Here is a 24187-nt window from a genome sequence, read left to right on the forward strand (position 1 = left end):
ACTTGCTCCAACTGCCCTGCAATGGGAATTGTGCTTGTATTATTCTTATTATAATTAGCTAACAGAATGAACACAAACTGTTCTCATATCCATTGTTGTGTATTAAAGATAAAAACTCTATTACGGAGGTCCCCCAGCCTCCTCCTCAGTCAGCACTCTCTGTTTTTTTTAGTGCTCTGCCCTGCCCGCGATCCTGCCACGCTGCCTCGATTTCAAGCACAGGCACCCCCGCAGCAGCGTGACAAAGAAAATCGTGTTCCTCTCAATTGATCAAATTCCTCGCAGCATGAGGACCGTGTGCGGGGAGCCAACGGCGATTCGTATATAACAACAACACAATAGAGGTGACAGGTCTCTCCGAAAATCTCGGGAAGGCGTCCTCGACAAGGAAGGTCAGTGATCACAGGTCCAGCTTTCAGATACAACACAGAGGCAGAGATTAAGTGAACAGGGAAGCAGAAAGCACTACAGAAATACACATAATAAATATCAATGCTGCAAAACAGCACATTCTAGTACTGGGCAAGGCAAGTTTAATCCGAGCAAACCACAAAACACGGCTTCTATATGAACTGTAATAAAATCCTTACATGCATGTTTTTACACAAGGCCTACCGCAAGGTAGTTCGTTTATATATCTGTGTCCGCGAGCCGGTGTATACGCACGCCCCCCCCTTTCGAATTCCCTCACTGCCGTCAGAATGCGGTACGCGTACCAAAACTTGACCCGTGTAACTTTTTACCAAAACACCAACTGATTTACACTTGGTGTCAACAAGACAGGGTGGCCGGTTATATTGAGCAACAAACACTGCATTGCCATCTAGTGGACAAGTCGAGATGCTACAGTTGAATCAACAGTAGCACAGTACTTCTGTGAGATTGGCATCAATATTATTAAACAGACGCCTTTATCCAAGGCAACTTACACTAGGGTGTGTGAGCTGTGCATCAGCTGCAGAGTTACGGACAGCAACGTCTCACCCGAAAGACGGAGCTCAAGGAGGTTCAGTGACTTGCTCAGGGTCACACAGTGAGTGAGCTGGGATTTGAACCGGGGACCTCCTCATTACAAGCCTGTTTCCTTATCCACTAGACCACACAGCCTCCTATTATTATACAATTACAACAGAGTCCAATTAAAAAAAAAAAAAAAAAAAAAACGACATTTAAACTAGTTCAAATAAAATCTTTATTTAAATACATAACTTTTACTCAAATCGGCAGCACTTGAAATTTAAGAGTTACATGTTTATGTGTAAAACAAACCTCCCATCAAAACACTGTAGAAAGAGAATCTAACTGTCCAGACACACACAAGACCACCTGGAAAAAAGACAGTCCTACTATTTTAACTAGGGGCAAAAACTAACACTGCAAAAACAGCAGAGCTTGTAAAAACACAAGAAAAGTTTAACCCCGTTGGTCCTGAATTACTTAAGCTTTTTTTTTTTTTTTTTTTTTTAATTAAAAAAAAAAAAAACCACACATCCCCCTTCTAGTCACAGCTAATTTATAAAATTAAAAAGCAGTTTGTGTTCTGTATGGAGTTCTAGAAGTTGCCCTGCCCGAACTTGGGGGGGGGGGGGCGACACCCCCACACACAACATGCATTAAGAAATTTAACATGGTACAATTACACACGGTGACTGAAGGCAATATTGACACCACACCTGGGACCCGGGACCAAGGAGCCCTGAGAGGTCAGCGTTTCCTGACCGGTGCCCCTCGGGTTTGATTTCTAGTCCTGACCTCAGTGATTTGAATAAGCAGCTACAGGCATTTCCACTGCTGTTAGTGACTAAAAAAAAATTAAAAAATCAAGCAGCTGAAAATCTGAACATCCCACCAGTGCAGGTGTAATAAAACTACAGTCAAAAAACAGAACAAAGTTATGTACAATGATATTAACTGCAGAATAAAAAAATGGCATTTCAAAACGAACGAATGAGTCAAGTGTGCAAGTTCAAGGCAGTCCTGCAGTCAGTATAGTCCCTGTAAGGACTTTGTCTTTCAGCGCGTGTTCGATGTCTTTCTCCTCGATCTTCAGGGTAACCTGGGGGGGGGGGGATGAAAGGAGGTTAGAAAAAACAATTACTGGAAGAACTGGAGCACTTACTGAAGGGCTTAGCAATCCTGCCAGTGATATTACAGATTCAATACTAGAGCCACTAGCTGCAGTTTCACAACCTCCTCGTACCACATAGTTGTTACCTAGACATACTGGGGCTGATCAAGCTCCTAGTAAAGCCTGGAATGGGTGAAACTGCTGTGAAATAGGAGTCTTATCACCATCCCTGTCTTATAGCAGGTAGCCAACTCCCCTCAAAAAATGCAATGTGATGGGAGTCCCTCACTCCTCTCCCCATGGGAGTCCCTCACTCCTCACCTTGGTGAGGCGTGCCTCCTTTGCCTTCTTCAGCCCGAAAATGCCCCTGGACTCCAGCAGGCTGCTCAGAGACAAGCACTCTGCCTGCCCCACGGCGCTCATCTGCTGCTGCTGACACACCCGGCTGTACGCCTCGTGGAGCTGAGGGGGGGCACAGAGACAGGCTGGTTAGCTGGGGCACAGGGACAAAACACACAGCATCAACAAGGATGGAAGTAAACCTATTGCATAGCAGTTGAATCCATTCCAGGTTTTACTACGCGCTTGACTAGCCACAGTATATACAGGTAATAAGCTCAGGCGAGTGATTAAAGCAGCAGTGAAATCATATTGCTGTGCAAGGGGAGACACTGTGTACGACTAATAAGAAGCACCTGAGATTCTTGCCTATACACGCTGTGGCTAATCCAGGCTCTTATTAAAACCAGTCATGGATCAAAACAGCTATGCAACGGGAGAATTTTACTCCCATCCATGTATTAAGACATTCATTTGCAAGATGTTTGCCGTTCAATTTTTTCTTGAATTACTAGACTGCAAGTATCTGTGAGCATGACCCTGGGTCAGGGTGATGGGGGAGACAGGGGGCGTGTGCTCTCACCTTGCCCAGCGTCACCTCCCTGCTGCAGGCCTGCCTTGTGAGAAGCAGCAAAGTGCAGACCAACAGCTTCTGCTGCAGGGGGAAGGATTCAGAGTCGCCCCCCTCCCCTCCTCGCACCATGCGGTCCCCGTACACCTCCGAAATCACACGGGACACGTGCAGCAGGGATACCTTCCGCGGGACAGGGGGGGACTTCATCGGGGAGACACCTGGTGGGGGGCAGAAGAAAATACATTTAAAATGAACAGGGAGTGCGACAGGTCTGCTTGGCCAGCATCAGACACCTCTCTGTATATTTAGTCTCTTAATTTGTGGCTGTCTTCAGATCTACAGTTTTTTTTTGTCTCGACATAACTTGTGTATTGAACAGTAACAGTAATTCGCCAGGAACAGCACTCCTGTTATGCGATGTCCAGTATAGCAGATAACCAGGTCTGCTTGAATGCTGTACTAGTCATCCTAACAATTCTATTTTTAAACTGTGTTAGGTCAATAAATAAACTCTGCACATGTTTTAGGAAGCAAAACAGTTGAACTTGAATGCATCAAGCTGATCCTTCACATGCAGATGGATGTAATCATCTGTGTTATTAGTCCTGTAACCGGAGGAGACTCTTACACTCTGTGGTTGGCTTCAGGACGGTTTGTTTCCGGACATCGGACTCCACGATTTCCACCGCTCTCCTGGAGAGAGAGCGAGAGAGAGAGGAGAAGGAATTAAAACAAAATCAGGTTTGGCAAGACGCAGCAACACTGTAGCAGCATTTCAACTCCTGTTTCCTTTGTGAAGCATTCATAAACACACTTTAAAAGATCAGACTACTGGCAGTGCCAAACACCTTGCTGATCAAACTCCTGTGTAAAAGGAGAGAAGTTTCATAACTAACAATGGAGGCGCATTTAGAAGCTCTTGCATCACTGTATCAGTTTAAGAGTCTTAAAGCCTGGAATGACCCACTAATTCTGTGACCGACATTCGCTGAGACTCCGGAATCAGGAGAGAGTTCTCTAGCCCCACCCCACCCCCCCCTCGACACTGCATTTGAACGAGAGGCTCACCTGCACACATCCAGCGCTTTGCGCGCGTCTCCCGACACAGCAGAGACTTTGCGAGCGCAGAACTGAACTGCAGTGCCGTCCAGAACCTGCTCACCCGACACCTGGAGAGGAGGCAGCAGAGCGCGAGGGGTTAATCACAGCGAGCAGACCGGAGCTCTGTCACACAGCCAGCACGCACCCCGCCCCCCCCACCCAGCTGAAATCACAACGCGCTGCCGCTGACCCGTGCTGAACTGCTGGAATTGGTTTGCCGTGAAAGGCGCTATATCTGCGATTTAGTGGTCATTACCTTGGCTAGCCGGTCCTGCACGATCGCGATGAGCTGCTCCCGGCTGTAGGGGGCGAAGTTGAGCAGCTGGGGCTTGCAGTGGGGGCGGGCCTGCAGGCGAGGGAGGATCCTGTCTGTCAGATCCAGGGCATTGGCAATCCCTAGACAGGTAGGGAAAAGGAGAGGCTGTCAAATGCTGGGACAATTACATGCTGTATAGTAAAAGATGGTCCCAACAGAGGCCAGTACAAACAGAGGTTTGACATGTTTGAGAAGAGAAGTCAGATCCACCCTTGTTTTTTTTTTTTTTAATACCCACTCCTGAGCTTCTTACTTGTACACTGGGGCTAATCAAGCTTGTATAAAAACCTGGAATGGGTGAAACTGCTATGCAATAGGAGTCTTCTTTCCATCCCTGCCTTAATACCAAGGGATGTGTCAAATAAAAAGCTGAAAGTTTGAAGTTACAGGCCAGTGTGTGTGTGTGTAGGTAACAAGCTCAGGTGTGTAATTAAACTCACAGGGAAACGAGGAATGGATCTGACTGCTATGCAGCGGGAGTCTCATTCCCAGTCCTGTACCTGCACAGTGCAGTTGAACCACTCACCAATGAGACACAGCCGGGAGCGGTCCAGCCAGGGCCACTCGAAGATCGTGTACAGAACATCCTGGGCTTTACTGTCCAGCTGGTCCATCTCATCGAGAACCAGCAGGCTGGGGAGAGATCGAGGAGGAGACGGATCAGAACCGGAGTACAAGAAACGGTCCGCTTGCTCTCTATACCAGAGTAAGTGACTCAAAATGGCCAAATTTAACGCTCTGTATGCACGCAACATGCCTTTAAGGGAAAGTGCGTTTTTACAGATCAGGAGAATTAAAACGTCTTTTTCCAAGTCTATTTTCACGGTTTTACTGTTTGAAATTCTGTTTTTTGCTGTTGATTTTAGAATATTATTTCTAGTCAGGACCCCTTGAAAATGAGGCACATCTGCTCCAGTCACTGTGTGCACAATCATACAGGGTTAGGTTTTTGATCAACATATTCATTTTATATTGCAGAGTGTAAACCTCTCTTCCAGCCCCCTTATTTTCGATACCGGCTGTTATTTCTTGCCGGGCACCCCTTGAAACAGATGTACATTCTCTCAAGAGTTCTATCCCGGTTAAACAAATCCCAGCCGGAATCCGTTCTACCCCAACCCCCCCGGACACTCACACCATGGGTCCCGGGCCGGTCAGCAGCCTCTCCAGCCTCTTCCCAAAGTCCTTCCCCCCTGAGCGACTCTTCCCAGCGCCCTGCAGCCTCTCAGCCAGCACTGGGAATATGCAGTGGGCGCTGCGCAGGGACATGCAGTTAACAAAGACCTGCAGGGAGCCCTGGAGCAGCTCCTGGACAGACAGAGACATTGTAATCAGATTAAAAATGAATTAAGTTTACTCAATCATAGATGGTATTTATTTGTAGTCACTGAAGAGGTTTATTAAGTTTGGGACTGCAGATAGTGGCTATAGCACTGCTGTCACTTCAACCTCTTGATCTGCCCGGCCACCAGACAAATTGTAACCCTAACCTGTCGCATCCTAGTTCATACTGTATTATTACTGGCACCTGCCCTGTAACCTTGGATAAAGGCATCTGCCAAACAAATACAATTATAAATTAAGCTGCCTAAAATCGTGAGGCAATCTTCATACACAGATGCCATAAAAGCAAGCTTCGACTGTACTGTTGCCCCCAGTTTATTGGGGCGTTTGTATACAGCGCATTTCACATCAAAGAAACCTGAACTCCTTACATAAAATTCACTCACAAAAGAAATCTAGAAAATACATCTGATTAAATGAAATACAAATTTAATTTAAAAAAAATATAAACAAAACTTACCCTAGGCAATATCATTTTTTAAAATGTTTTAAATGCAGCACTATACTGGGACCAGTGGCTCTGCTGGTTTCGTACTGGGACTCTCACCTTGCAGTCCTGCAGGATGCGGCGCAGGCAGGCTGTCTTTCCTGTTCCCGGCGCTCCGGAGATGTAGAGGCTGCCGGCCCGCTGGCCCCCCACTCTCTCCGATAGGAATTCCCGGATGGCAGACGTCTCCTTCTCCCGGGAGAGCAGTCTCTCAGGGATGGCAGTGTTGAGAGCCTGCTTCGTCTGCTGGTAGCAGGAGCCTGGGAATAATGGAGCAGGTTTATTAATTAAAATAGGACCATGGAAATTCTGGATACTGGTCCCCATAAGAGCATTGCCGGCTTCAAACCAGAGGGAAACTCTCAAAAGTAATTTATCAATGACAAACTGCTGAAACTGTAAATCTTAGTGAAATGTTTGCCACTGAATTTGTTTCAGGATGACTATAGTTACAATGCAAGAGCTGTCAAATTACAAACTCCACAATAACAGCTGTGACCCAGGCCTGCAGTCTTACCTTCCTGTGTGAACAGTCTGACCACAGGAGCCGCCTTCTCTTTCTGGGTGCCCCGTGGAGAGCTCGCGGGGGTCTCCTGAGCCCTGCGGTAGGGGGATCGCGTCGGGGTCAGGGGGGTGCCTTTGGGGGAGCCCAGCTCGCACGTCGCTCCACTGGGGGAAACCACTTCGGACAAGGGGGCCCGCTTCAGGGGAGACAGAGTTGCGCCCCAACGCAGCTTTGCCTCGTCGAAGTTTAGCTTGGAGGGGGTCCGGGGGGAGAGGGGGGTACACAGAACAGAGTTCTCTTTGCAGCACTGCTTTGGGGGGGACCCCAGGAGGGAGCGAGGGAGGTTACAAAGATTCTCATCACCTGGAGAGAGAAAGGAGATTTAATTAATCCGAGCATGTAAATTGAACAGCCGTCTCCCTTAAACGCTGAACAACTACCTCACGTAACAGACCAGGGAGGGAAACAAGACTCCCGTTGCATCGCAGTCTGATCCATTGAGGGTTTTACTTAGGAGTTTAATAAGACCTCGTCTGAGCTTGTTCCCTCTACACTGGGGCTAATCAAGCTGGTAGTAAAACCTGGAATGGGCGAAACTGCTGTGCAATAGGAGTCTCATTACCACCGCTGTATAATTGTATAAACTCAATTCTATTGCAGGTATACATTTTGTAAAGCAAGGGAACTCGACGCCAGTAGGACAACAAAACACCCCCTCCCCCCACACACACTTAGAAATGCAAATACATTACAAAGCAGCCGCACCCCCAGACTCAGCGTCTCTCCATGTAAACGCTAGCCTAGCCTCAACACAAATGCCATCTTACCGGCTCGCTTGCGGGGGCTGAGCGGCAGGACCGCGGATTTATTTGGGGAAGTCACCGCCGTCGCCACGGGAACCGGGGTCACTTTTCGCGTGTTCTCCGATTTCGGACTGTCATTTTGGGGCTTGGAGGCCAATCTGCAGGATTTCTTTCTGGGGTAGGCGATGGTGGTTTGGGAACCGGACCTGGTGCTCGGCATGTCTGCAGCGAAAGACCCGCTGAAAAGAAATACCTGCAAGACACAAGAGATTATAAATACTGCACCAGATACACACGCAAGAATCGATTATAAATACTGTACCAGACACACGCGAGAATCGATTATAAATACTGTACCAGAGACACAATCGCACGTTAAACTAGAAGCTGTATTGATTGACTTGAAAGATGCAATTAAATGTTTCTACAAGACTATTGAGGGAGTCCCTTTTACCTGAAGTATATGCCAAACACATTTCTCTCTCTCACACACAAACGATTGATAAACTGAAAACTCGCTGTTTTAATTGGAAACACGTTTCGGCTTCCGCCTTTTTCAGATCGCCACTATAGGCAGCTACGTGCGAGCCATCGTGTTGGTTTAATTTGTGTTTAAGTGTTTCAATATTGCGATATGACGCCAGGATAGAAATAAATTGCTTTGATAGCGCGGTATGTATAGATTTAGATTTTATTACAATTGTAGTTTAATTGAAATACTGCAACAAAACAGATGGCAAACACGCCGCGGGAACAAACACAGGCCAGTATCTCACCACCGCCAACAAACGCAGAGAATACTGCAATACATTTAAAATCTACAAATAGAAATCCATCAATCCTAAGGAAAAAAAAAAAAGCTGAATACAGCTGCACACATTTCTGCATTATAAAAGGCAGAAAGTAAATGTGTTCCTATATTTTACGTTATATTACGCTGTCGCCGATTACCAAACGTATTTAGTTTCGAAATCAAACTAAATGTAAAGAAACACAATTAATTCACGCGTAATCGTTTTCAAAAACAGATGCATGATACTATTTTCAATTATTAGAGTTTAAATCCTTCCCGTTAAATTCAACCCAATGCTACTGCTCGATTCAGTCAAGTAGCACTTTTTTACAAAACTACACTTACAAATACATTTAAAATATAAAACTGTGCTAGAAGATTATACTGAAATGAAAATGACATAAACAGATGTATTCATTACTTACCTAAACTGTTTCTGTTAAAATTCACAGGACCGCAGACGTTCTCTTCGGATTTGTTTTGAGAATCTCAAACTCGCTTCCCCTCAGTAAACCAGGCGAGCTAATACTGAAACATTAGCGCCAAATCTTACACAGCCAAGTCTCCGCGCCATGCACCGAACACGCCCCCTCTTGATCCCATTGGACACTCGTAGGTTCGAGAACGCACTATCAGCACTCTGATTGGGCAGCGTCTTGCCAGCGATAGATGGCAACTCCCCCGACAGTGTAAATAACGTCTCCACCAATCGCTGTGCAACAGCTGAGACCGGACCAATGGGCTTTAAAGTATAGAAATTCCGCCAAACTATTGCCCCCTTACTCCAGTCAGTATCCCATTGGCTACCTGGCGTAAAAGGCGCGGTTTATTGTTAAATCAACTGGCGGGAATTTACAGTGTGCTTGAGCAAGGTTAACAAGAACAAGAGCGTAATGATCACGTTCTGTAAAGTTAAAAGCAACTACAATAGATTGAATTATTATTTAATCATGATTTCACTGATGTATTTGCATGCATAACAACATGTATCCAACATATACAGTATATGTCATGCTATGTATTTGGGTGTTTTTAGCACTGTGGTATTACAGGGCTGGAAATACTCCCATTGCATAGCAGCTTGATCCATTCCTGGTTTTACTAGGAGTTTAATAAGATACACCTGAGCTTGCTATCTAGGCTATACACACTGTGGCTGATCAAGCTCGTAGTAAAACCTGGATTGGGTGGCACTGCTATGCAACAGGAGTCTCATTTTTAAGACATTCAATTTTCAAATGTCCAGCTTAAGCAGCAGGTGCTCCTTTAGTGTTAGACGACTGTCAGAGACATGATAATCACCAGTAGCATTTCAGTACAACAGATACTAAAGACTAAAGGAATTATTGATAACATCACAACGATCCGTTATTTTTCCTAAACTCAAGCCCAGGGCAGTGTGTCCAATCACAGTGCTGGAGCTCCATTCTACCCCAGGAGGTCCAACAGCTAAAATGAGATAATGAACTACGCCCGGGTCTGGAGAGCCAGTTTAATCGATTAAATTAAATAATTTAGAACAGGGTTGGAGTAAAGACCCGGACTGGAATTGCTACCTTTGGCCATCCCTGCCCGAGCACCACCACTACGTGCTTATTGACACCGTGACAATAACCAGAGAAGCACACACACGTTTTAATGGGTTTTTATTCATGAAGTACTGCATAGCAGGGGGTTTATACAGACAGCCTCACCCCTACACTGAGCTGGGACTGAAAAATCAATCACAATAAGAACGATAATGTAACAGGGCTGGACAATAAATGAACCATCCAACTTAGACTTGAGAAACACGATTCATTTATTTATTTGTTTATTAAATAAAATATATATATTTTTTAATTATTATTTTTAAACCATTTATTAACTGTTGAGTACCCCAGTCTCAATCAGGAAAGAAAAGAACAGAGAAAAAAACAGAACCCTTCACCTAGTAGCATTAAACTGGAAATACATATTAACTACAGGAAAGATAAGAAAAATAGAACATCGAGAAACAACATAACATTTAGTTGTTTCTATTGGTAAGACAGATATGCTGATTGTGAGCCATTAAAATGAAGAGAATGAATGAACAAGAAAATGTCTATGAACTTTAAGGCACAATTTTATTTTATTATGATCATCCCCACTAAGGACAAACTTTTCCAAAGTGCAGGATCGTTTGAAACGTTTTCCCATCTGTTCTACAAATTAGATATTTACAAGTCTCTTTGATTATTATTATTTTATTTGAAGCGGGAGGGACTTTAAGACGACTGAAGAATTAAATTTCAGATTTTAATACAGTATCTTCAGAACACACAATGCAGAGGATAGTGGAAAAATAAAATAAAAACATAAATAATTGAATGAAAGACGTTTTTATTGATGTCTGTATTCTAGTTAGTGCAGTGGCTTTATGACATCATCACTGCTAATGTGGTTCTTCAATCTAAAAACATTTCCAATAGATCGATAAACAGCTGCTTTCCAGTACCTTTGCTGTAGGTCACATCTGCGTAAAGTCAAGTACTAAGCTGAGGGAACACGGAGCCACTGGGTGGCTTGGAACTTGGTTTCAAGAGACTGGGTTTCAGGCCACTGCAAGGCACACCACGGGAAACTTGAGGTTTGATACAGCCATATCAGACTAAGTCTCCTGGAAACAGGTTTCAAGCCTCTGTTCCTGAAAAAGTGGCTTTGTGTTCCCTTCTCAGTTTAAGAGACCAGCAAAGAGACAAACAGGGTGGAGGGGGAGCAGCGATAATGCGCTAAAAAAGAGGCAAGAACATTTCAAACCTTGATTAGCAATCCCTTAAACTGTGCATAGAGTGGCACCCTGTTTAGTCAGGAAATAGCTCATGTGTGTTGCACAATGAGAATTGTTTTTGAATATGGATTTCATGCAAAAGACATTTAAAGCACAGGCATGAGAACACGCCACATTGCATGAACAAGGCTACTGCAGCTTGCTACTTTACCTGTCCCAGGTATGACCCTGGGAAAGAACAAGAATAGTTTGACTTGGATACATAGATGAAAATAAGATTTTCATTGCGGAGCAGTTTGAGAGCCAGTCCAGGTTTTACATCCATTCTATGGGCTTGGTAATGATGATTATAATAATAAACAACAACAATAATAATAATAACCCCCATTGCTGAGCAGTATGAGCCACAGGTTTGCATTCTGTAAGCTTGCTTGATAAATTAGACCTTTGTTCACTCTAGTTTCCTTAAACAAACCCAGGTGTAACTCACACAAGATATAAAAACCAGGAACGACTCACCGCGGTTTTGCAATGCAAACTCACTTCATCCCTGGAACGCAGCTTTTATTATCTCGTGCAACACGGCGTTGTCTCTTAAAAGCTAGCATTTCAGCTTCTGAGTTGGAAGATTCAGATTTATTTAACAAACACAACATGATGGCAACAAAAAATGAATCATTATAGGAACTAACTCCTTTTTATTAAAGGAGGCAAGGGGCCTGAGCATAACAGTGACTGTCCCCTGCCCCAAAATATACAGCTTTCAAGAAGAGACTCACGACAACACGATCAGAGAAGTGACATAGAAAGACAAGAGAAAAAAAAAATATATAACTGTCTTTAGAAATACCCTTAAAATCAGACCCCCCCCTTTATTTTCCTATATTACAGTCTTTGTACAACATACAAAATAAATCAATAGCTACGATTACCATATCTCCCCACACTTAGTGTAAATATACATTATTATTATTATAAATCTGGTACCTGGGGAAAAAAACAAACATTAGTGTATAAGGCAAAAGACCAGCTATGGGACCGATTATCATTATAAACAAAAACATTGAATTTCAAAATTAAGAAAGGGCTATAAAGAGGAGTTCTGAAATTACAGTTTATCAGACTTCATTTTCAAATGAAAAAAAACTAAAGCGAGAGAGGGAGGGGTCATCTTCTGGTAGGGCGAATTATACATATTTAGCAGCCAAAGTGTGACTCGATTGTTCTTGTATAAAATCACCCCCCCTCTCAATTACTAAAAATTTCAATTAGTGATCATTTCAATTTACCAGTTCATATTTTATTTTTATTTTCCGGTAACCCTGAATCAACGGCATGGAACCTCAAGCACTATATAACCCCTTCTTTAAAAAAAAAAAAAAAAATCATTTTCTGACAGTACTTTTCAAAAACAAACAAACATGAAACATTAGCATAGTGTTTACATTGAATAGTGTTGGTGATTATTTTTTTTTTCCTTACCAGAGCTGTAAAACAGCTTGAGAACCCTCATTCCCATTCAAAACCAACAATAATAAAAAGAAAAAAGCTGTGACCTAATCAATCTCGGGAGCAGACAAAAAATATTTATAACATGATCCGATTCCTCCTTGTAAAAGGTTTTTTTTGTTTAAGTAGTGAAAACCGAACAAAGCCAACAGACCCCAAACACAAATCTCAAACCACAGCGGGGGTACCATACTGAAGACTTCCATGCAGGATCACTATTGCACCTCCCAATAACTCTGTCTCAACATCCCATAAAGAAAAGCCACTCCGCCTTTCCCAGAACAGTCACAATCCTTTATACAGTACGTTGGAATAGTCGTGCACAAGTCTGAAGGAATAACCCTCCCTCTCCCTCCCTCCAGCCATCTCCTTGTTGTGGACTCCAGAAGGCTGCTGTGGTCCACAAACACAGTTCAATCCCTGATGCTGTGGCTCCTGGTGGGAGACTCCGCACACAATCCGTGAAAGCCCCTCTACTCCTCCAGGATGCTGAAGCCCAGGATTCGACTTGAGGTTTTGTACATGTGCTTTCATTCTCAGGGGAGGGGGGACGGGGGGCGTCAGTCAGTCTGTTTCGTCTTGAAAGCTGTTGGCACATATCACCTTATTCTGCAGAAGCCTTAGTGATCTCCTCAAATGCTACAGGCGGATGTGATTTGGTCTCAACTTGAACCCCATTCTCTCTCCTTCAATGTCAAAAGCACCGATCAAAACTTTAACAGAGCTGCTGAAACTATATATATATATATATATATATATATATATATATATATATATATATATATATATATAAAAAAATCAATCAATCACGTCCACTCGTCTTCCACTCTTCCTTTGCAGCATTTTGGCCCTTTTTTTCTAATCATGCTGTATAAGCTTAACAACCTTGGGGAGTTTACCCCTCTAAAGGATTTTCAGAGTGCACTTTGCCCCTAGGGTAGGCAGGTAGGGTGGTGGGTAGGTAGTGTAGTGATAGGTTGGGTGCACATCAAAACACAGCCTTTGAAGGAGTTTTTAGTGAAGAGAAAGCGATCCTATGGCTCGAGTCAGACAGAGTGCAGAGAAATGGAGAGGTAGGGAAGGAGGCTGAGGGGGCTTGACGGATGCCTACCTGCCTGCCTGCCTGCCGTGGGATATTATTGTATATTTTTCTGCTGTCTTGTGTTCAGTGGTCCTGACCACTCCAGGCTGGTGCAGGCATTACACTGGGATGGGAAATCGTTGCTGTTGTCGGGTCTGCAGGGTTGTAGCTGCAAACCACAGGGTTGTTCCTTTGGAATCTTCTGAAACAGTTCTGCTTTTTCGGGAAACGTTCGGTAATTCAGAAATCTCGTCTTATGTTCACTGTTCCACATGATGATCCAAAAAAAAAAAAAAACCCACATAATAAAAAAATAAACGGCAGGAACATCCTGGCTCGGCTCTTCTCTCCTTTTTTCAGTTCAGTTTTTTTTTTTTTTTTTTTTTTTTTAGGTTTTTCAAACATCTCAATTCAAAAGGCATCAGAATGCATGGGTTTGGCTACGTGTGTGTGGCGGGGTTAGAAACTCTGTTCAGAACCACCCTCTCCTTGCTTGTTCAGTTATAGTACTGAAATGAGCAGGGAGGGAGGGGAGGGAGAGAGGGAATGTAGGTAGGGAAATAGATCGTGGGAGAGAGGTAGGGAGAAGGTATGGAGGGAGGTAAAGGAGGGAGATAGAGAGGTATGGAGAGGGGTAGGGAAAGGGGTGGGTAGGGAGGGAACAGAGAGAGGTAGGGAAGGAGGTGTAGAAGTTTAAGCAATCAGGATTCCCCTGCTAAATCTTGAAAGACTCAATTACACTTCATCATATCACAGCACGGACAGGACTGACCTGTGAGTCTACAGGCATACAACCAGGAGGAGAGGAACAACGTATATAAACTCCAGGCAGCCGAGATCATTTCAATAATAAAACGAGCTTCTGAAGAGCAGGACTGGGTGCAGGGTTTGTGTTGTGCATCTAACCTAAAATATATACACACACACACATATACACACCCTTTATAGGTGACACTTGTCCTTATTCCTCATCTCCACTCTAATTTTTTAGTTTTTTTTTAAATTTTTAGGGTTTTTTTTTTTCCAGGAATATTACTATTTTGGGAATATTGCTTCATGCTAGGTCAGAGGTTCAGAAATGGGGAACCCATGGGAAAGAATATCGAAGGAAAACTCTCTTGGGGGAGGGGAGGAATCTGGGAAAGTTCACTGGATGGCATGTTTGCATGTGTTCCTTTTTCTTTTGATCCAGTGAAGTGCGGACTGGTCCTTTGAAGGATCTCACAGGGTTCTGGGTTCACCGGCCCACTGGGGGCAGCGGAGGGGCCCCCCTCACACCCACACCTGCGACACAAAACAGGGAGAGACAATGAAAAACAAACAATAACCAAACATTGTTACCCGAAGCAATAAGCTTAACCGCAGCACAGAAACCAGGACCAAAGGACCATAGGTGGAAATTAGGTGGAGGACAGAGGGAAGGAGACACTTCTTCACATAGTGAGTGGGGAGGGGGTGGAATGGGTTACCTAGCCCTGTTGAGTCTGAATCACTGGGATCCTTTAAGACCCAACTCTTGGTATTTTTAGAGGTGAAACTAGAAGAAACCGAGTCAAGCAGACCAGCGTTTGGGCTCTAGTGCCTTCATCAGTGTGGCAAACTAGGAGACATATTCAGCGCGATTGTTTCGTTGCTGAGATTTACCTCTGTTGGTTTTACTGGGGTAGACTTTAGTAAATTGTCGATATTCATCTGGGGGTGGGAAGTCCTCCACTGGATGAAAGGAATATTTTGATTCAAAGTCATCTGCAGAAGAGAAAAATGACAATAAATGAAACATTCAAAACAGTGTTCCTAAGATCACAGCAGAATAGTTACTTTGAAAATGTCACACCTAACAACTGAATAACATTTGTTTCGGGGTACACCAGTATTCAGGGGTTACATTTTTAACGATTAAAGCAGCCATGATCTGCATATCTTTTTTTTTTTTTTGTACTGCAGCAAAACTATAAAGTCGATAGACTGCCTTTCACTGTAAAACTCCAGAACGCATGTTATTGAACTAGCACCTTTATACACTAGATAGGCAGCAAATGTATCCTTTCATTTTCAAAACGGTACGCGATGTGTTACTGCTAAGAAAGTGATCTGATTTCACGCCTTGCTTTCCACCAGGAAGCCTGTTGTTGCTTCACTTCCTAGGTCAATGAGACTGTGTGGTCCAGTGGTTAAAGAAAAGGTCTTGTAACCAGGAGGTCCCCGGTTCAAATCCCAGCTCACTGCGTGGGACCCTGAGCAAGTCACTTAACCTCCTTGTGCTGTGTACTTGCAGATGATGCACAGTTCAGTCACCCTAGTCTCTGTAAATACATTTCCTATCAGCTGCCTCAAAGCATCTTACTTGGCTGCAAAGCATGTTTTCTGAAACTTGTGTTTCTTTCAAATCACTGCATTGTAAAGCACAGAGAGGTCTGGTAAAGCACAGGGAAGCATTGTAAAGCACAGAGAGGTCTGGTAAAGCACAGGGAAGCATTGTAAAGCACAGAGAGGTATGGTAAAGCATAGGGAAGCATTGTAAAGCACAGAGAGGACTAGTAAAGCATAGGGAAGTATGGTAAAGCACAGAGAGGTCTGGTAAAGCACAGGGAAGCATTGTAAAGCACAGAGCGGTATGGTAAAGCATAGGGAAGCATTGTAAAGCACAGAGAGGACTAGTAAAGCATAGGGAAGTATGGTAAAGCACAGAGAGGTCTGGTAAAGCACAGGCAAGCATTGTAAAGCAGAGAGGTCTGGTAAAGCACATTAATAAAACAGACCACGGTAAACCAACCCTTATGAAAGTTTCCCACAGTGAAAGTAATAAAGCACGTTAATGAAAATGGCACACCAGGGTAAACTAACTGCAAAAAACATGGTAAACTCTTAGCAGGGAGAACATTTAGAGCCCTATACAGTGCACTACCAGCGCGGCTGGAAACATTTATCATGGATGACGAAGGGAAGCTGTCTGGCTCACCTAGGAATGATTTGGAGACACTTGTGTGGCCGTTTCGGACAGGTGGGGGTGGAGGGGATACCCTGCGGACGCCTGGAGGGACCTCCCGGGGGCCTCCCCCCCGGGGGGGACCCTCAGAGCCTCCGTGCATCCTTAGGGGGGCGGAGGGGGCGGGGCATCACGACTACCGTTACGCATCACCGGGGGCGGGACAGGAGGAGCTACAGGACAGAGTCAGAACACAGCAGATCATGATAATAATTATATAATTATTCACGATAATAATACCAACATAAATAATAATAACAGTCAATAATAATATCAACAACGACAATTGTATCAATAACAACGTTTTTAAATATGCAGTATTTGAACTTAAATCAGCACATGTACATTTTAAATTTGACTTATTTCTTTACAACAATCCCAAGACACAGCCGTCTAATCCATTCCTGGTTTCATTATGAGTTTAATGAGACACACCTGAGCTTGTCAGCTATACACTGTGGCAACTCAAGCTTGAAGTAAAACCTGGAATGGGAGACTCTTCTGTGCAACAGAAGTCTTCTTTCCATATACATGTTTACATTTAGGCTAACCCTGGTGTGGCCAAAGATGGCTCTTCCACTTCTGGTCTTTGTTCCAACCCTGTTCTAAATTTATTAAATTAACCAATTAAACCAGCGCACAGTCCCAAAAGTAATTCATTATCTAATTTTCCGTGTTATACCTGGAGAGGAACGGCTCCACAGGACTGTGAGCAGCCACCCAAAACCCTTACACACACACACCCCATTTGTAAAACACTTGGAAACACATTACACGAACCCGTCGGGCTATCCATACTGTGAAAGTCAGATTCTCACCTGCTCCGCGGTTGGGTGGCTCCCTGGCCGGGGGAGGGGGGCGCCCCCCCTCCCCCCCAGGGGGGACGGTGAGGAAGGGGGCACTCCTTGGGTGCCCGCAGGGGCCGGGGCTGACACGCGTGGTCCCGAGAGCAGCAGCCACAGCCCCAGCTTTCCTGTGCAGGGAGCTTTCGTCGTCGGTGCTCGGGGTCGAATCGCCGCCGGGCTGGAGGGGCCGTTACCCCATCGAGTCCCTGGCTTAGCGGGGGCCCCGACCTGAAGGGCAGCCCCCGGGGCCTCCGACCGGGATCCCTCCCCCTTGACCCCCACCTTCCCCCTCGGTCCATCACGGGACCTCTGTCCAGGGGTGGGAACTGGTCGCCACCCCCCCCTGTCTCCAGGTAGTGCCCTGGATGGGGCCCCACCCTCCTCCCCCAAGGGGACAACATCCTCCTACGGGCGGGGGCGGGACGAGGGGTACCCCGCGTCCCCCTCCCAACCATGCCGCCAACTACCCTCCCCCTCCCCCCGGGGCGGAGGAGCTGTGTTTCATGCCCCCCCCTGTGTTGGGTCGGGATAGGTCAGGGAGGGAGGGTCTGTGGGAGCGGGAGAGGTCAGAAGGGGAGGGTCTCTGGGAGCGAGGAAGGTCAGGTGGGGAGGCTCGGTTAGGGTCCCCTGCTTCACTGGGGTGGGGGTGGGAGTGATGGCTGGAGGACAATGAGGAGGAGGACGATGATGATGATGATGAAGATGACGCTGGGGCTCTCTGAGCCGCTGGTCTGGAGCTGGGAATTTGCAAAGCTGGTTTTCCACCAGAGCTGTCTGCAAAGGTAAGAAAAGGGTGGGACAGGGTTAGAGACATTGAGAAGGAGCAGCTCAAATAATGTTTGTCATTGAATTTATTATTCAGGTTTGTTATAACATCTGTAAACTTTACCTGAGCTGCTGTCCTTGCCTCCTACTGGTCGGAGTTTGGGCACGCCCCCCTGGAACAAGCCTCCCATTGGCTGGAGAGCTCCAGAACTGGAGCCAAAGACGCCGCCACCTCCTCCACTACTACCACCCCCTCCTCCTCCTTTAGGTTCTGGAGAGAGAGAGAGAGAGAGAGGAGAATACAACTGTTAAAAGTTTCTGGTCTTTATATGTGGAGATATGGATATATTATATTATATATTATATATTGATAGTCTCCTATGAGGATGCCATTTCCACCCCTAAAAAGCAATGGAAAAAATAATTCTTAATGAAAAATATCTATGATGTCCAAAACAGATTTGTTCAGTATTTCATGCATGGAAGGGGTGATAGTGAAGGAGTCGCAGTGCGTGATACTCAGTGCTGGTGTAGGTGGGAGGGGCTAGGCTCTCTTACTCTCTATGATGGGTGCGCTACGGTCGTTCACCACGCCCACTTTCTTGAGTCGTGCCCCCTTGCAGATATCGGAGAGCAGCGCCCCGCGCCCCCTCTGATCATCACGGCTCAACTTCGGGGCCACTGTGTTGGCCTTGAACAAAAACAAATAAATATTATATCTATTACACACAATCTAAATAAAACCACAACACTATTACATTTTTTTTGTAGAATCATTAATTTTTCATAAAGCAAAAATAAATAAAATAAATAAATAAAATAGATAAATAACAACAACATAGTGGTTTCGTGAACACACTTTGTATATACAGTTTTCACGTAAGTGCACACGCGGAGTGGACCTCACCTGGTTCCACCCCCCGCCACCGGTGGGGGTCCTCCAGGGGGACCCCCCCCACCCGGGATTGGCATCCTGTCCCTCCGAGTCCCTGCAGGCTCAGTCTCTGCACTGGCTGTGTGCCTGACTGCGGGGCGCCTTCACACACCTGCAATACACAATACAACACAGAGTCACACCCTGCAACACACGCAATACAGCAGTCACACCCAGCAACACACACAATGCAGCACGGAGAGTGGCTGGAAACCAAAGGCAGTCTTTACTCGGTGACAGGAAATAACGCACTGACCTCAGCCAGTTAAATGAGACAAACAGGGCGGTTTATTGTCAGAATGAAACAAAAATAACACAGCCGGTTTCAGTTAGCCCTGCAGGACCTGTCCCTTCGTGTAATACGCTCCAAACGTAGCACTCTCCCTGTTGCAACTGAGGAATCAGAGAGGGCGAATCAGAGTGCTCGAACCACAGAGCACTGGGATTGTATACCCGGACTCCTTCCCGCCACAAATAAGTAACAATTTAAGAGACTCTGAGGAGGGAGTGCTTGGAGTTTTCAATACATAAAATTGACAATACAAAACACAGCAGACTATTTACATACACTAGACCCCACTAGTATAACAATATTATAAAAAAAAAAAAATACGAATTTCACCAAAAATAATTCCAATGATGCTAATTTCACTACTGCAGTCAGCTCTGCTTTAGATCAGTATGCCTCAGGAGTCGGGAGATGTACAAATATAGAATCAGTGGCTGTCCAGATTAAACGAGAGGCATTTGAGGACCTTAGTCACACTTACATTCATAATTTACAACATGCACAACAGACAAGTATTTTTTTATTGTTCTGAAAATAAATTTTATTAAATCACATAACATTATGAATAAATGTTAAATGCATAATTTCAATACAGGGATGGCAATAAGACTCCTATTGCATATCAGATTTACCCATCACAGGTTTTATTAAGCGCTCAACTAGCCACAGTGCGGACAGGTAACAAGCTCAGGTGTGTCTTAATAAACTCGTAGTAAAACCAGGAATAGATCAAACTGCTCTGCAGTGGGTCTTACTTCCATCCCTACAGCAGTTTCTATTTTTGAGTGTTGTTGCCGACTTTAGCAGTTATAAACCTTGAAAAGTGTGACTCTCCCTCTCCCTACGGTGCTGTAGCTGTGTTGATCTGCATGGGCTGACTAGCAAAACTATTCAACTCACTCCAGCACACACCCACACTGACAGACACACAGAGACACACACACACAGACAGTAAACTCTCTTCATCTCAGTTCAACAAGTTTCAAATTTAATAATATATATATATATTATATATATATATATATATATATATATATATATATATATTTACAGCAAACATACAGACTCATGCTGGGATGAGAATGAGATCATTTCAAAGCAGATTTAACAGGGGTGCCTGATTTCTCACATCCCTGGCACCCACCCACCTCCATCCTCCCTCCAAGATCAGTCAGACGTTTCACTTTGACGCATGCCGAAATGAATTTACTCTTTGCATCCGACTGACATGATGAGCACTAATAAGACGTGCAGAGTTCAGGACAAGACTTGTATTACACTGTGCATAAATCCCTCCCCTTACTGACCAACAAACACGGGCCATTTCCCCAACTAGTGTATGTTAAAAATAAATAAATAAATAGAAATCAAATTTCAGAACCTGCAGACCCTGACCCTGGCAAAACTGCACAGGGCAACAGCTGCTGTTTCAATTACATCCCAGGCAGACGCAAGTCTTTCACAATCTTTAACAAAATTAGAGCAAGTTTATCAGAAGAATGTAGTTAGAGATATTTTAAATAACAGGTACTGCAGATGCCAGTTAAAAACTCCAAAACAAACTCCAAGTAGCCTCAGATGAGGACGACGGAACTTAATGGATTTAAGAAAGGAGAGCTATAGACTGTCATGTACAGGAGGGTGGGTCTGATTTAATCCAGATAGCACCGATGCAGTGGTCTCCTTTGCTCGATATCTTTTTGCTCCAGTCACTTATAAAATGCAGGACTCATTTCTACCAACCCAACCCACTGAGCGAGGTTCGCGCAAGGATTTCTCACATCGCCAATTTCAGGAATATCCCATCATAGTGATTTGATGGAATGCCAGTGAAGAGGTAAAAGTTGGAAGTCTTTCTCAGTGTCTTCAAATCTACAAGAAAAAGGCATTTTCCTTGTAGATTTGAAGTCACTGAGAAAGACTGATGGAAAAGGAATTGAGAATTGATTTTAAACTGGAACTGATCAAGACCCTGGTTGATATAAAGCCTCCCTCTGTCCCTGTGATGTTAAAGTTAACCCTAACTGCACACCCACACCTGTGAGGTTCACAGCATTATAAAAACAGTACATTGCACTGAAGCACTGCTAGCAGCTGTGGGCTTGTACTGCAGTGCATGTGGGAGGAAGAAGCTGGCAAATTGTGCTCTCACACACACAGTGCCTTAACTCCAGAGCTCGCTCGCAAACCTGCACACACTCAACCCTCAAATCTGAGACGTGAAAGAGAAAGAAAAACAAAGAAAAAACAAATAATTGAAAGGAGATACTTTCTTTGCATTGTATATTATCTCTTATCACAGCAGAGGTACGTATCACGTTAACAAGACCAAAATCACAAAACACTGCAAGTGTGTTTTATAGACTCTGGTTGCACAGCAGTTTCACCTGTTCCAGATTTAACTACCAGCTTGATTAGCCACAGCCAGGTAACAAGCTCAGGTGTGTCTGATCAAGCTCCTAGTAAAACCTGGAAGGGGTGAAATGGCTATGCAACAGGAGGCTTATTTCCATCCCTGACACTGAACTTCAAAAAGGTGTAAACATGGAGATCTCTTGTCCATCTGGAATGGTTGGTGTGAGGGGCCTGCGTGCAAACACTACACCTGCGCACAGACAGTACTGCATCACCGAACGTAATGTGTCGAACGTTTTGACATTAACATTCTATTCTGAAGTCATCCTCCTCCGGAAGCTTTCTGTTGAAAAGCCAAGTCGTTTATAGCAGCTTGTTTACAGCGCTGCTGTTTCCATCCCGCTGAAGAAGGGCTTGCAGTCCGAAACGTCCCGACATGATTTTTTTTTTTAAATCAGTTATTTACATTTTGGTACACAGCATTTTTCCTTTTTCAAATGTTAATTATCTATCTACACACACATACACATGACAACGCCACACCTGAATATTCACTGTACATGTTATTAGTACTTGTGACTAACATTGCTACATTATACTGACACAAGCATTTAATTTCATTTCCTTCTTCATAATTAAACTATGAAACGTACTCTTTACACACACAGTCAGTACACGGAAGATTTGAGATTACTGCACGTCAATGTGTGCATTACTATATTACTAGTATTATCAATCCTCGTTTCCATTCGTTTAATCTCCAGCTAAACTGTTGGAATGAAAAACTAAGCAGTTCACTTTTACTAGTTGCTGAACTAAAATAAATAAATAAATAAAAAAGTAAAGTCGCCTATTTTGTTAGTCGTGATTCTTGTGTGCGGTTTAATATTCCCGGTCCTTCACTTACCTCGTCTCGAAGTGAACGGCGACTGTCTGGAGGTTTGGCGTCCAGTTTCTCTCAATAACAACAACATGGGGGTTGGAGGTTTGAAACGTACTGAAAATGCGAGTTATTAATAATTATAAGCCTCCTCTCACCCCCCCACGCCAACTCCGTACAATTATAAACCGCCTCTCACCCCCCCACGCCAACTCCGTATAATTATAAACCGCCTCTCACCCCCCCACGCCAACTCCGTATAATTATAAACCGCCTCTCACCCCCCCACGCCAACTCCGTATAATTATAAACCGCCTCTCACCCCCCCACGCCAACTCCGTATAATTATAAACCGCCTCTCACCCCCCCACGCCAACTCCGTATAATTATAAACCGCCTCTCACCCCCCCACGCCAACTCCGTACAATTACCAGAGACTCGCGGAAGGATTTAAACGTTGCAACGACTCAAAACACTGAGCTTAAAATGCGTTATTTTATTCGTGTTTTTATATCCTCTCTGTGTGTGTCTGTTTATATTTTCTTTCTTTCCTTCTTTCCTTTCTCTCTTTTTTCTTTCTTTTTTCTCTCTCTCTCTCTCTCTCTCTCTCTCTCTCTCTCTCTCTCTCTCTCTCTCTCTCTTGTTTTCTTTCTCTTCCTTTCCCCTTTCTTAGGGAAAAAATAAAAATAAAACCCCGGAAATGAAATCTCCAGTAGAAACAAAATGGAGACTCGGAGCCCGAAGTTGGGAACGAAACGGGACGGAAATTACCGAGTCTCGCCTCGACGCACTGCGTCACGCGTCACAGCACAATGCGCGTCACCGCTTCGGCGATATATGCAATAGCATTATTGAAACGCCATCTTGGTAAGGTTATAATTGTACCATGGTAATTTATTTAATTGTAATGTATTTAATTATTTAACAGACACTTTCATCCATAACTGTTCAACTATGGGGAACAAAGACACTGTATGTTGATGTACCGTATCTAATATATATATATATATATATATATATATATATATATATATATATATATATATATATATATATATATATATATATATATATATATATATATATATATATTAGTGTGGTCCAGTGGTTAAAGTCCAGGGGGTGTAACCAGGTGGTCCCCGGTTCATATCGCACCTCTGCCACTGACTGACTCACTGTGTGACCCTGAGCAAGTCACTTAACCTCCTTGTGCTCCATCCTGCTTATGAAATGTTAAATCAGTGTCCTATTGTAAGTGACTCTGCATATAATGCACAGTTCATAGCCTACCTCTGTAAAGTGCTTTGTGATGGTGGGCCACTATGAAAGGCATGATATATATATATATAAAATAAATATATTATATTCTTATTATATGTACACATACATAATGGTGTACATATTAAACAAATATCAGTAATTAATCCTACAAAAGAAATACAGAACATGAAAGAAATGTAT

The 24187-nt window shown here is 44.1% G+C and overlaps 1 protein-coding gene and 1 pseudogene across 1 annotated transcript; both read right to left on the bottom strand.

The window, feature by feature from the left end:
- Positions 1-1227: 1227 nt before the first annotated feature.
- On the bottom strand, positions 1228-8844 carry cdc6 (cell division cycle 6 homolog (S. cerevisiae)). Its single transcript, XM_041266618.1, has 12 exons — positions 8756-8844; positions 7562-7790; positions 6747-7097; positions 6290-6489; positions 5534-5706; positions 4925-5031; positions 4339-4478; positions 4050-4150; positions 3610-3674; positions 2991-3199; positions 2390-2530; positions 1228-2056 (listed from the first exon to the last, which is right to left on the bottom strand). The coding sequence occupies exons 2-12, from the start codon at positions 7755-7757 to the stop codon at positions 1967-1969; spliced, it is 1773 nt and encodes a 590-aa protein (XP_041122552.1). The 5' UTR covers positions 7758-7790; positions 8756-8844; the 3' UTR covers positions 1228-1966.
- A 5243-nt stretch (positions 8845-14087) lies between these two features.
- On the bottom strand, positions 14088-19108 carry LOC121324908 (annotated as a pseudogene).
- Between the last annotated feature and the right edge of the window lie 5079 nt (positions 19109-24187).

Source organism: Polyodon spathula, chromosome 12, assembly GCF_017654505.1.
Source record: "Polyodon spathula isolate WHYD16114869_AA chromosome 12, ASM1765450v1, whole genome shotgun sequence".
In the NCBI taxonomy this organism is placed as follows: domain Eukaryota; kingdom Metazoa; phylum Chordata; class Actinopteri; order Acipenseriformes; family Polyodontidae; genus Polyodon; species Polyodon spathula.

Bases quoted from the DNA above. Each gene is read 5' to 3' on its own strand.
- cdc6 (XM_041266618.1), bottom strand. From the start codon at position 7,757: ATGCCGAGCACCAGGTCCGGTTCCCAAACCACCATCGCCTACCCCAGA. The intron at 4,479-4,924 runs GTGAGTGGTTCA...CTACCTGTCTAG, and splicing joins CTCCCGGCTGTGTCTCATTG to GGATTGCCAATGCCCTGGAT. The intron at 2,057-2,389 runs GTGAGGAGTGAG...CCCCCCCCCCAG, and splicing joins AGGAGGCACGCCTCACCAAG to GTTACCCTGAAGATCGAGGA.